Here is a 14,425-nt window from a genome sequence, read left to right on the forward strand (position 1 = left end):
ATCCCCCACTGAGGGGATTCCATAGCCTCACATGGAAGCTTATTCCTGAGCTTAACTATCCTTATAATTAGAAAGTGTGTTTTTTTTTCCCCCTAATATCTAACCTCAATCTTCCTTGCTGTGATTAAGCCCATTGTTCTTTGTCCTGCCTTCAGAGGACAAAGAACAATTAATCATTGTTCTCTTTACAACAGCTTTTAACATTTGACAACTTATTAGGTTCCCCTTTCCCCACTCAGTCTTCTTTTCTCAAAACTAAAACATGCCCAGTTTTTGTTTATATATACCTGTTGCTCATAAGTCAGGTTTTCTAAACATTTTATCATTTTTTGTTGCTCTCCTCTGGACTCTCACCAATTTGTCCACATCTTTACTAAATCCTGCTGCATAAACAGAAATAAGAAAAAATGCCCCCACAAACTACTGGCATGAATGTTTATATTTCAAGGATGTGTCAGTGATTGAAATTTTACATTTTAAAAAAAGCACTGGCACTCTTTAAATGCAGTGAAAGCTTCACGTCTAACTGGACTTTCATATCCTATTTAATAACATCCATACCAATTTTAAAGTTCACTTAAAGTCTTTGGCCTAATTAGTCAAAGACAAATGGCTGCTGATAAAAAAATAAATACAAGAAATAAAATATATACAAAAACATACAACTAATCTTCAAGTTTTTTTTTAAAAAAACTGTATATTTGGTGTGAGAAACATAGCAACATGACCTATTGCACATTTAATTTAAGACACTTTAGGTTAAGCCCTCATAGCTGCAGAGTCTTATGACAAGAATAGCACATTCACAGATTCCCCAAATTCTATTTGAATAAAGTGTGTCAAGGCTACAGTGTGTTTATAATAGATTGCATATTGTGATAGAAGTTTGGAGAATATATTTGGGACCAGATCCTGCATTCCTTGCAAATCCATTGACTTCAGGAATGCAGAAAAGGACCCTTTTGTGACATTAGTTTATAATGTGCATATTTATTTCATAGAATGCTCAGTTCAATGCACCAATTTTGCTGCTTGTCTCTATCTGGACGTTTAAATAATGCAGATAAAATCAGTCAAGCAATCTTAAATTTAGCCGTGCAAAACAAAAGCTTCAATATAAGTAAAAAATCTACATTCAAAAATATAGGTCCATATTGTATGTAGGTCTGAGTCCATCAGTATTCCATTAAAGAAGAAATATTAAAATCTGAATTTGGAGTTGAGGGGGGAAATTTTTCCCTATGAGTAACTTTCATTTTCATTCCATTTTGTAATCCATTGTTTTTTCTCAAGATTCTCTTTATGTTTCCCATCTTTGATCTGTCGCTCCTCTTTCCGAATTCTTACAGCATGGTATCGGGGGACACTGTCATCGTACCTGGAGCGCTGGAAGAATCCACACTGGGAAAGGGAACAGTTTAGGATTAAATTACAATCAAAGTACTGTAAGTATAAAGGTCAAAAACTCTTTGCTTGCATTAGTACAAAAGAAATGGCTTCCTTCAAGAAAGAAGCGAGAGGCAAGGTAACTGAAAAGTTTAAAAAAAACACACACCAAAAAGTGTCTACAGATGTGAAACTGTGCCAAAGTCTATAAATTAGAACTATCAGCAGCAGGTGAAAGCAAACTGCACAATCCAACAATTCAAGAGTGTAAAACAAATTCCTTCCATTAATTTTGTAAGGCTAATTTTAGATGCACAGTCTTGCAGCATTGTGCATTAATTCCTGTTGACTTCTATAGGATTACTTGTGTGGGTATGTCTGTTATAGTGCTGCTGTGCCACCATCGCACTGCAGCAGTCACTTCCTGCATCGACAGAAGGTTGTGTTTTTCCATTGTAGTTCATCCACCTCTCTCAGCGGCAGTAGGTAATTAGATGGAAGAATTTTCCCATTGTCCTAGCTGCAGCTACACTGGCAGTTACTTCACACAGGGCAGTTTCACAGACTTGAGCAACACAGCTAACTTGTATCTGTAGACTAGGCCTTTGCATTGCAAGATTAAAATCTCGGTTCAAGAAAGCATCCCTGTGATAAATATGGCAATTCCTTGAAAAATACTTTCTTATTGAATTAAGTAAGTATCTTTTGGAGGTAGTTGTATTAAATGCAAAGTTTGTGTATTGTTGTGGGTCAGGAAGGAGATGTGATGTGAGGCCTGGGAGCTCAAAGGACTATATGGAAAATGTCCCAGAAATCCATTTGTGTGTGGTACAAGAAGTGTGAAGTGAATTTTCTGGGGAATACCTAGGGGGAGAGGTTAATGCAAATTCCCTAACCTTTGTTTATACAAACTCAGCCTTTTAAAGTTATGTGCAGAAGAATGGGATATTTTCTGCTGATTACTTGTTCCTGGAGATGAGATACCAAGCCCAAAATGCATAAAGAAACAGCTGAACTACCCAGTGTAGGTTCTTCTGAATTAGTAAACATGGAAAACCCAGTTGTGTGTCAGTCCTTCAAAACCCACAGGGCCTGACCTAGGAGTGACCTCTAAGCTTTTCATTGTTTAATGTCTTCTCTGTAATGCTTTCAATTTAATGTGTTTGCTTAGGAAGAGCTGTGGGCTACCGAACTGCGGACAGTTCATAGCCTTTGGAGAGAAAGCAAAGTGCAGTCACTAGCCTGTCTAGGCAGTCTTGCTAAGAATATCACAGTGTAGAGAGGAAACTGAGAAGCCTTGTTATGGGTGGTCAGGAGGGAAAGGGAAGAGCTGCTCACAAGAGCTGATGGCTGGGAGCTCAGAACCTTTAAGTGAGTGACCTCAGGAATGCAGGTGCAGTTAATCTGAAATGGTGATAATTCCTAGTCGAGAGAGCATTTAAATACATTCTTAAAAGTTAAGTGTGTGCTTACAGTATCTTCCTGAATCTGGAAATAATCCAGTTCCCAGTGAAGTCAAGTGAAAAACTCCCACTAACTTCACTAGGCATTAGATTAGGGTCTCAGCTTTTGAGCTCCTAAGACTTACCAAACAACATTATGAATATAGTTGTTTAACTACAAATATCTTTATCAACTGAGTCTTGTTTATTTTAATCAAATATTGGCTTAACTGATTATAGGGTACAATTTATGATGTTCGTTCATCTGTAGACTCAAACTGAGGAGTCAAGGGATGCATTGCATTTGATTAGTTGACCAGGGTATTCCAAGTCTCTAAGGGAGATCTATTTTTAGTAGTAAAAAGTTCAAGATTGCAGGGTCAGAGTGGGAGATGTTCTCCATTAAGAACTGATTGAAGAAAAGCTGTGATGAACAGTTCACTGCTGAGGCCCTGGTCTTCCACAGTTATATATGCAGACACTTAACTTTGCTCAGTGAACAGTCCCAGTGTGGTCAAAGCTAAGCACATGAGAATGGCTTTGCAGGATCAGGGCCTTAGAAATGAAGAGAGATGCAGACAAAGAGTAGAGAGTTTACTACAAGAGCTTTCTGTGCAGAATACTTATGCATTTGCAGTAGACCACTGAATAAGAAATATTGCTCTTTAATTATATAGTACTGAAAAAAATAGTCACTTTAAAGATGATAAATGGTAGGAGAAAAGGTTGAGACCAGTATTCCAAAGTCTGGCGCTGTTCAGAGGTTTAATTCAAGCTCATCTCTATTATCTACTCTTTCACTGTGTGCACGGTGCTGACAGATTTTAGTTAGATCCCAAAGCATCATCAGATAAGAGATAGATATATCTATACATACATACACACACACACACTTATGATTTCCTATGCTGAGCAAAATTTACAAAAAGCATAAAACATCTGGCAGTTTTCAGGAGAAAAAAATGTGTTAAGACATTCTAAAATATACTCTGATGTGATCTGAAGTAGTAACCAAAAACCCATTAAACCTTTATCAGTTTCCACAGCAATTAAAAATAATTATAAGGAAATGCCTTTTCATCATGAGCAGCACAAAGACTTTTAGCATGCATAAGAGGTTAATAAAGCAATTTATGTAAAATATCAGGAAACGCTAACACAAAACCAAAAACTTTTTTACATCTTAAAACTTTATTCTCTGTAGCTACCATGTATAAAGCTTCAAAATACTTAGTATACAAATGCTCAATAAAGTTATTTCAGTGGGTAGAACTCCACTGTAGAGGTTAGGATTTTTTGTTGAAACACGCACACAAAAAGCATTTAAAGTAATGTGTAAGAGCCTGTGTCTCGTCATGCACTGAAAAAGGTGATTATAAACAGAGTAAGCAAGCAAATATTGATATTTTGAAACCCAGTAGCAAGCTTCCCATTGTTAGCCACCACAACCCTAGCATGTCCCACAGCTAGAAAGTAAAAAATATTGATCAATTACCAATTACAGAAGTAGATCAATACTATGCATCAGAAGTAAGCCTCTCTTTATCAGATGGCTGAGTATGGATCTCAGCCTTGTGATATGTGGCATCATAATGATTTTTCTTACTTCTCTTGAAGAAGCCACACTACAAGGAAGCAAGGTATTTAGTCAATTTTATGGATTGGTATGTTAAGGAAAAAAGTGACAGCCTATTAAACCATTTTAAAGCCAATTCACAAGACAAATCAAATGGAATGGACAGTAATTCTTACCATCCCTTTCACAAGAGCATCAACTGTGAACATAGGTGAGGGTGGAAAAAGGTATTTCAAAACACTTCCCAGTATAGCATGTCCCTCTATGCAGAACCAAAAAAAAAAAAAACACACACCACCTCTAGGGGAGAGAGAATTTATTACACCAGGTTGTAGTTTCTGACTAATCTGTCAGCATCCTAGGGCACCTTTATGTCGATAGCATGCACAGTCACAAATCTTAACCAATTGTTTAGCAAGCATTTTAAAATATCTAAGACAGTATTGCAAAAATACAGATTAAGTATTAACTACTAACACTAGTAGTGCAGAACACCAGGACATTTGAGAACCAAGAGCTTATGGATTGGCTCCAAATAAAGAATATACAAGGTAAGAGAAGGAATACCTACATTTTAAGACACCCGTACAATGCTCAAATGGTAGAAACACAAATGGGTCACATTAGGTCCCAAAAGACAAGTGGACATTTATTGTACTTTCACCCAAAAGGATCATTTGTATGTCGTTTGCTTTGAGATGGTCACTTTTTCTTCAGGACTCTACTGAACTTCCCACAATGGCGAAAGTTCTTGTTGCTTTTACATAAAAAAATTAAGTAAATCATTTTGCCCTTGTGGGGAGGTAGCCATATTATATTCTATTATCTTAAGAAGCTTTGACTTTTCTCTAGTAGTTAATTCTCCTTTTAGTATAAGATACATGGATGATAGATCTTTTATATTGAAAGAACAACTGCTTAATACAAATGACACGTGCGTAATCAATCCTTAGCAGTCAAAAAGTAGCACCTCAAGTGAGTTATTAAAAATTTAATCAGAAGTAATTTTTTGGTGCAGTTATGTACTATTACTTTACAACAGAGGCTGATGTACCTACTAGAAGAAAGCATAACAGGACAATCAAAAGGGAATTTAAGGGCATCTTAGAAACTCTGAACAAGAGCACTTTTTATGGTCAGCAAACAGCAGCAGCTGTTCAGAGAAGCTATTTTCAAGTGAAGTTCCTCAGGGTCTCTTCAGAAAACATAGCAGAAGTATCAGAGCACCAGATGGTACCAAGGACTGAAGGGATTTTCCTAATCCAGGAATTTGCTTCCTTAGCAACAAGGTCTAGCTAGGAATTTTGGAGTGTGGGTGGGAATCAGGAATAAGAGGATTATACTCCTTCCATTTAAAATGATTCCTGCCTCACTACTGGTTTCCCCTGACAAGGGTGGCTCTATAAGGAATTCTTAGGTGATATACAACTGGGACACTGAGCCTAAGAAGTCAAACCACCAAGAATGAAAGAATAAGGTGAAGGCCAAATGCTTATGTTTTTGACTTTATAAATCATGCTTTAATCTCGTATTAACTTAAAGGGAGAAAGTAAGTTTTTAAGATAATGCAGCATTTACAATCAACATTTTTCAGTAATGTCTGCATTAACTTCTCAGCACATTGTACATAAAGGAACAATGCATTCTGTTTGGGGTATTAATAGGCATCTATTATGTTTCATAATATTCTCAAGCCACAAGAATGTATCCAAATGTTTTATCAGAACAAGAAGCTTTACTGTTCCAAGTACTGTAGATAGATAGTACTAATTTGTGATGCATGCATTTTGACAGTTTCAATGAGCAGGCCAATTTGAAGTGGTTTGAACTGTAAACCCTAACTGGATCTAATCCACATACCAATCAAGTTAAATAACTTTTTATATTGTAAAATAATGTTGTTATATCACCAAAATTTGCCCCCAAATTAGGATTTATAAAAGTTTGTGTACAATATCTAACAAACAGAAAATGTTCCATAAACATTTGTTTTAAACAAACATTTCCATGCATGTTTCTTCAGCCCAAATGTTGCAGAAACTGAAGATACTATTAATTTTTACTACAAAGCAAAAATACAACTTCACTGGTTATTTTCCAAGATGAGAAATAAAAAAACCTTGATTTTTTTAAATTAATCTTCGGTAAGGTTTTTACTAATAGCATGAAATGAAACTTCTTTAATGATTAAGCAGACTATGTCCCTATAGCAATATTTTGAAAATGCATTTTTGGAGAGTTGCTTAACTAGTTTTCTATCTTATTTCATATGTTGACCTGTACCTGGAAAGATAAGAGTGATCTGTAAAATAACTTACCTTCCATAGTAAAAACACCAACAGTGCGAGCATCAGTATTCCAGCAAGAATAGCCACCAAAATGATCCACCAAGGCACTCCTGTATGGAGCGCTACTGTCTTTGCAGGAAAAACAGTAAGTCGCACCTATGGGAGGGAAGAAGTTTTGAGTAAGGGGGATGGAAAGTTTAACAAGTTCCTAATTGTAACCCAAAATTCACTTCTACAGCAGTGCCTTGAGCTTTCTGTGCTAGGGAGGCTAGTCACTAGTCTGAAGAAGACATCATGTCTCCTACAATTCTTATATACCTACTTGAAGTATTTCTTATCACCCAGTTTTCAAGAGCAGCAGTTGACTGTGCCTGGCTCTTGAGAATGATGATGGGGATTCCATGGGATGTACTCAGGTGAGATGTATCCCAGTTGCCAGTGAATTCTTCCAGACTAATGGAAGCTCAGAAGCATATAGGACCTACAAGCCAGAAGTACTGAACTCTTAGAATGAGCAGAGTCTATGGGGAAAGTACTGGATTAAACTAAACATTCACTACAACCCTTCCTGAATTACAATTTTTTTGTGGAGGAGGTTGGGGGGGAGAAGAGAGATTAAAAAATAAACCTGCCCAACTCAAAGCAGGGACTGTCCATTTTATTAAGTATTTGAATGTCACACAACCAGGGGCCATCCCAAGCCATTTGGGTGTCCTACGCAGCCCCCCCTGGGTCTGGGAGGCAGGAGCTTTGGGGGCCCCACAGGCCCAGCGTGGCCAGGGGGATTAGCGAGGGACCGGGAACAGCCTGCTCCACTTCCTGTGCCCCAACCCCAGCCGTGTCGCTTAGGGGAAAGGATCCCCCCACTCACTGGCAGTAGTGGGAAGCGGAGAAGCCCAGCCAGAGCCCACTCTACTCCGCCAGCTCCCAGCCACTGCGCTCAACTTCCCACCGCCGGTTCTTTCCCCAACCCGAGCAACATGGCTGGGACTAGGACCATGTCTCTCCACTTCCCACTCTGGGTGATCCATTCAGCATACCACAGAATTAGAAATACTGCAGTTTGGGAAGCTAATATGCATATTTTCTCCTTCCTTAGCACCCCTTGCTCATGCAGCCACAAAGCTCTGAGTTTTGCAATAGAAAAATGTTGGCTACAGGTAAATCAGCCTCCTGCAAAGTCATGACCCAGGGTTTTCCACAGGTTGTGGGGCTGGAAAGGCAGTGTACTGTTAGTGACCAAATCTAGGTAAAAATGACTGTGTACAACCTACACTGTTCACTCTCATATCATATAGAATGCCTCTTGCTAAGGAACAGAAAGCTCTATGGAACCAAAAGGTGATGATAGAAGCTTCTGGATTAGGATGTTTGATATGTGATCCATTACTCCTGAGGAAATTCTGTGCAATATTTTAAAATTCTGCCAAAATAACATACTACAAGCATGCCATTTTCAATTATTTTGGTAATTTATTTCACAATAGCTGTCAGCAAGTATGTCCTGTAACAATACAGACACCAAACAAGATCCAGGAAATGTAGTTTGACAAATAGATTCCTTACTAGGCATATCTATGGCTCTACAGAGCAGATGGCATTACTAATCCATTTCCATATATGTCAAGCACAGAAAACTTTAAGGGTCTGTCTACTCAGCAAAGAAAACCCCACAGCTGACCTGTGCTAGCCAACTGAGGGCTCAGGTGGTGGGGCTGTTTTGCTGCTGTGCAGACTTCCAGGCTCAGATTGGAGCCAGAGCTCTGGGACTTCCCACCCTGCAAGATCCTATACTGTAGCCCATTATTGTAAATCGGTGTTTGGGACTTGGTGAGGTGGGTGTCAGGATGCAGGACAAGGGGCAGCTCCCCAGCCAGTGACCCCTCCGACCACAGCTTGGGAGCAATGGGAGCAGGAAGTGGGGAATGAAAGGGGAGAGCGTGCAGAACTTCCTGAAGACAGGAAAGGTTACCAGGGGTGGGTGTTACACCAACCCAGCCCATGCAGGGGAACAGGAAGTCCTGTCCTAATCCAGACTAGCAGCTGGAGCCCCACATAAGCTAGGAGCCACCAGCCAGGGCATCCCAGCCCTGCCTCTCCCTAGCACCAAGCTCACCAGGATAGTGGGCAAGAGGACAGTCTCTCGCAGGCATGCCCAGTCCCACCCTCTGAAGCAGTGATTTACATCTCCCTTGGCTGCTCCTGCTGTACCCACTTGGTACCACTGCCTTGGAGAGCACATGACTCAATTATACTGTCGAGAAAGAGTAAAATCTGCAGGGGACAGTAGTTTGCGCTGGTGCAGAATTCCCCCAGGAGTAATAAATATTATATACACAGGAAACTTCACTACAACCCATGTTAAAGAAATTTTGAAAACTCACTTGAGCAACTTCATTTGTGAGCTTAATGTTTTCAGCGGCAGCAGGAACACTGATTTTAGCTCTAACGAGGATGTCTAGATAGTTCAGCATAGAATATTCCTGTTTCAAAATACAATGAGGATACATTAGAAGAGAAAAGATGGAGGAGTGCAAAAATGCCTCAAGAATAGCAATAGGACATACCTCTAGGAAGGTACTATTCCACAATCTTGAACGCAGTACAATCAATGCCATTCTGTCCAAGCCTTGCAAGGAACATTTTATATTCACACAGCGTGCATTCACATTACAGTCCTGTAATTTAAATAAATAAACATACATACATATACACACACTATCAAAAGTCACATTTTACAGAAAAATATTTGAAAAATTACAAGGTGGGTTAAAATAGCTGTAGCAAAGAAACAGGAGTATGTATGTCCAGTAGACTTACAAGTGTGGTCCCTTTAGAAGGCCCAGTCCTTGGCTTGCTGAAATCATTGGCAAAATTGTTATTAATTAATTTCAATGATAGGAATGGATACTGTCAACCAAATATCTGTCAAAATGTAGGAATCAGCCTGTGCACAATTTCTTTACTTTATTCTTGTCAGTTATCCCATTCCCTTTTAAAGTCCATTTTTGAAATCTAAATGCTTATCTTATTTACATTGCTAATTAAATCTAGAGAGATGTATTAAATTGTTCTTTTACAGCTGTCTGGAAATTATTCCAATATACTTGTCAGATTCAGAAGAGAAAAATATTTAAAAAGTTATAAAAAAGTCAAACAGAATCTCTATACCAGGCATCGGCAACCTTTGGCACACGGCATTGCTGATTTGTTTACCTCCAGGCCAATGGGGGCTGTGGGAAGCGGCAGCCAGCACATCCCTCGGCCCCTGCCGCTTCCCACAGCCCCCACTGGCTGGGAACTGCGATCGGCGGAACCTACAGACCTGGCAGGTAAACAAATCAGCAATAAAGGTTGCCAATCCCTGATGTATACAACAAAATGCCTTCCTTCACGCTGCTAAATCTAAGAGTTCTGTAGGAGTAAAGCGAAGGTAAAGAGATGGAAGATAATTGTTTTGATATGGAAATACTTACCAGGGTCTTATATTTTCTTTCTGAAAATAAAGACATTTTTTGGCCATTATTAGTCTGCTTCTCTGCAACTTCACGTTTCCTTCTTGACCTATGGGACTCCTGTAAAACAAAGAATTATATATTGATAAATGACACAAAATTGATTATTAAGCAAAACAGAAATGTGCAAAAGACTCTGAATATTGGACATTTGGATATTTAGCTTCTTGGAGGTATTAAAAAGCAATTCAAGTACTAAAGCGTAGAGATATTGGCCAAAGTCAGGCATGTTTAGTGTCAGTTGCAGTTCCCATAATATTACCCCATTTTCGAGGATTTATATACTGTAAACATAGCTCAGGTAAAAACAAGTTTTCCTTTAGACTTGAACAGAGTTTCAGTTTCAAAAAGCAGGCCTAGGAATAAATACAGACAAATCTGAAGCTATTTTGCCCCAATAATTGGTGGCACCACAAAGCGGATTTCCTAAACTTGACCCTCCAAGTAAAAATATGGAGATGAAAGAAAAACACAGTGATAGTAGGGCTAGTGCAGGTGTCACACAAGGCAAATGTATGTGTCTGCCACATGACCACCAGGATTCCATATCTGAGCGCTGCTGCCAGAGACTGTGTTTCTATGCATTCCTGCTAGCACTGAATGCTATCACAGCAATTACCAGGATTTAAGATGTAACTTAAAGTGATCTAAACAAAAATGGAGGGCAGTGAGGCAAAGTGTTTCACTTGCACTCTGCTTCAAAGCCATTTCATTTTTTAAACACACCAAAAAGTGAGTGTGCTATTCCTACTACACTCATAAGGAAAAAAAACTATTCTAAAGTTGATCCAATGAAAGGTATTACCTCACTCAGTTTGTCTCTCTAATATCATGAACAACACTGCATATATTCCAAAGTAGGTAGATATGCTCCTGTTAAATGTGTTCATTGAGTATGTACAATAAAAGTGTTTCACACTCCACTGGTTCACCAATATAGCAAGGCCTGGCAAAGTGGCTTATAAGAGATGCATGTGTTACTCATTAGATTTCAATGGGAAACCTGTAAGTTTTTGCAAAACACGTAGAGAGTTCACATTTTTTAAATGTGAAATGAAAGAGCCATAGTCTAATAGCTATGGCAGGATGTATATTTAGCATAGGATATTGATGCACTTCTCGAGTCACTGAAGATACAAAGCTCATTCCAAGGCAGGCACCAGTATCCTACTAACACACTCCCTGTTGTGTTTTAAATGTTACATGAACTTGCTTATAAACAGGTGAAAGTACATTAACATACCTTAAGTCGCAAAGAGTTTATTTCATTTCGAGGTTCACAAGGGATTTTCTCCAATTCTTTGGAGTCTACTTTCATCAAATAAAGCAGCCATTTGCCATTGCTGATTTCTTTTGGCCACTGGATGTCCAAGGAAGCTGTGCCAAATGTTTTAAGTGGTCTACCCAAGTTAGTTATCTGTTAGGAATACAAAATCCACAAATTCTCTTATTAACTGGAATTTACAGCTACAGATCTGCACTGACAATTGTTGAAGAAGGGTTTTTCTGGCATTAAGAAAAATCACAGGAAAAACACAAATTCCGAAGATACTATACATTTGGGATTTGCCAAACAACTTTTGACTAGAAATAAAAGGCAGCTAACCTTCCTAATTATAGAAATCATCACAGCATGACGTTCTGGATGATCTAGCATACACTTCTGTATAACAAAATCAGGAAAAACTAGATTTGCTAAAGTTTTATTTAAAAGTTCTGTTGATAAAAATAAAACTAGAGTAGTTGCAAGACTTGGTCTATGAGATCTAACAAAATACAAAAAGGTGATAAAGTAAGCAAAAGCATATATACAAAGACTGTGTGGCTGGCCTGGCTGATAGCAGCCATATTTAGTGTTAAAATGTTTTCCAGTGCAGGAACAATTGGAATGTCTGCTCCCTGGGCCAGTAATGTCTGAAAACATAAGTGAGATCTAGTCTCCTGTAAGACAGCAACAGGAGCCAGAACATTCTAGCAGTAGCAAAAATGTGTTCAGTTACAGACAAGCAGGAGGATTACAACTATAAGGGAACATCTGATGCCACAGAATTGCACTTCTGTCCGTCTTGCTCCAGCAGTAGGGTAGTTGTTTTTTGTTGTTCTTTTAGTCAGAGAGCAATGTTGCAATATCTAGAGCTTTGTCATCTCTGAGCCACAGAAACTACAAACTACTCCAAGTATTCTAATTACTGCATCAGCTGTATTTAAAGAGAACAGCAGAAAGTAGTCTTCAGGAACCCAAGGCAGGGACACAAATGATAAAACAAATCTAGGTGCTTCTGAACTTGAGACATGCTCCTTTCCCTTCCCCTGAAATCTCTCTCCAACCCTCTAACAAAGACCATGAATGCACACATTAACAACCTCGTCATGTGTCCACTGGGGGTATGAGGAGAGGAGGCCAGGATTCCAGCTTCAACACACACCACAGCCAGTCAGGATGTGTTTTGGAAGGTGAGGAACAAGGGGGTGGTTCTGGTGCAAGAGCAGCCAGTCTTGAAAAAAAGGAATGGGCTACACTGAGCAAGTGTGGAGCACAAATGTGTGGATGGAGGGAAATACATGGAGCAAAAATTTACATTGCCAACACTGCAGACCATGCAGAGATATGTGGATATGAGATCCTTGTCTTAGTAATTAAAAGGCAGAAGGCCAAGAGAGTGAGCTCACGGCCATATTTTCAAAAAGGGCTGCAGCACCGCTTGTTTGTGAATGCTCGGCTTTATGTGCACAAATATCTGCACATACTTTCTAAGCACTAACACTGGGCATACCATGGATGGGTTTTGTGCATGCAAGTTTTGTTACCTGAAGGCATGGATGTTTATGCTGGAAAATTGTAGGTGCAGGGGACTACACACAAACAAATGGAAAATGCTTTTTGGAAGTGTGAACCTGAACTTTCAAGGCTGGAGGAAGCCCCAGTCTTGATGGATCAGTCAGGCTGCGTGTTGCAGAAGTGAGGAGGGAGGTGGTTAATGGTGGTGATTCAGTGCTAGGGCAGCCATCTTCAAATCAGCCAGATTTTATTAAACACAAGTGTCAGAAAAAAAAATCAAATCATGATTTCTTAATAATCTAGATCAACTCACTCTGAATTCATATTCTATTATGTTTCCAACATCATCTTCAGATTCCATAGCACTCTCACCAATTACGTTACCTCCAAAGTACACCTGGGAAGGCTTAGCAACTCTGTTCAATTTAAAAAAAAAAACCATCATATTTTAGTATGGGTTGCAGCAAAGGGTTTGTTCTCACACTGATTTGTTATGCTAACTATAAACACTTACCCAGTGAGTGACAAAAGCAATTCAATAACCACTTTAGCAGTAGCAGTAATTGGAGCCAAATTAACTTGATTGCTTGTTCTATAATGAAAAGGAAATGGCAATGTTTATTTTAAATTTTAACAGTTTTCACATTACAGTAAAATTACCTTTACAAAACAAATTGAAGCCATTCCTTAATGTTTACAAGTATATGGGAAAACACCAAGAGAAAAGGTAAAAACAAAAAACCTTACGTTTCCAATTTCAGATGAACATCCAAGTCAGTTGTGTCAACGTTAACTTTAGTTGTACTTAAAATCAGATAAAAGGTTACCTAAACAAGAAAAAAATCCACACAGTATGATGTTAGGCGAATACATTTTTGTAAGCACAAACTTTGTTTTATGAAAAAAAATATATCATAGAATTCTGACATGTTGAAAACTGAGATAGGCCCCAAATCAAACCCCAGGACATAAACACTCCTGAACTTAGGGGAAACTTCAGGACTAAGTCCAGAATCTAACTTTATATATTAGGCCCATCTTTAATTAAAAAAAGAAAAAACAAGCCACTCACATTGGAATTTCTCTTGAAGGGATTTCCAAGTTCACACTCTGCTTGAGAACCGTTTTGATTGGCACCACAAGTTAATTGTTTTTCCTGAATTAAAGATGTGCAGAAGTCAAAACACAGTAAGTATTTAAATAGATGTAATATACCTTTGTCCTGGTTTTCTGGAATACTTACAGGATTAGCCCTCAGCTCTCTGAAAGAAGAGTAGGTCAAGCTATCTGGAAAAGTTGCAACTAGTTTAGCTTCATGGGCATCTTCACCATCTTTTTGGAGATTTTTTGCATCTGATGGATTATTTGTCACAGTTATTTCTAGCGCAATGTCCTTCTGATCTTTGAGGACAAGCACCGGAACATTGTTCTCACTATGG

General features: G+C 38.7%; 1 protein-coding gene across 2 annotated transcripts in view; it reads right to left on the reverse strand.

Moving 5' to 3' along the window:
* Positions 1–336: 336 nt before the first annotated feature.
* The window catches only part of ITGA6 (integrin subunit alpha 6), a 60,387-nt gene continuing 46,298 nt past the window's right edge, over positions 337–14,425 (reverse strand). Inside the window, exons 15-26 of one of the 2 annotated variants that reach the window (XM_030580614.1) lie at positions 14,230–14,419; positions 14,059–14,142; positions 13,734–13,813; positions 13,501–13,578; positions 13,300–13,402; positions 11,451–11,624; positions 10,169–10,267; positions 9,260–9,370; positions 9,077–9,175; positions 6,723–6,848; positions 4,324–4,453; positions 337–1,401 (exon numbers count right to left, since the gene is read on the reverse strand). In XM_030580614.1, the coding sequence (XP_030436474.1) occupies positions 4,346–4,453; positions 6,723–6,848; positions 9,077–9,175; positions 9,260–9,370; positions 10,169–10,267; positions 11,451–11,624; positions 13,300–13,402; positions 13,501–13,578; positions 13,734–13,813; positions 14,059–14,142; positions 14,230–14,419 (1,252 nt within the window). In that variant the 3' untranslated portion in view covers positions 337–1,401; positions 4,324–4,345. The remainder of the gene's footprint in view (positions 1,402–4,323; positions 4,454–6,722; positions 6,849–9,076; positions 9,176–9,259; positions 9,371–10,168; positions 10,268–11,450; positions 11,625–13,299; positions 13,403–13,500; positions 13,579–13,733; positions 13,814–14,058; positions 14,143–14,229; positions 14,420–14,425) is intronic. The other variant, XM_030580615.1, reaches the window with a different exon arrangement.

The sequence above is a fragment of the Gopherus evgoodei genome, chromosome 11 (genome assembly GCF_007399415.2).
Source record: "Gopherus evgoodei ecotype Sinaloan lineage chromosome 11, rGopEvg1_v1.p, whole genome shotgun sequence".
In the NCBI taxonomy this organism is placed as follows: Eukaryota; Metazoa; Chordata; order Testudines; family Testudinidae; genus Gopherus; species Gopherus evgoodei.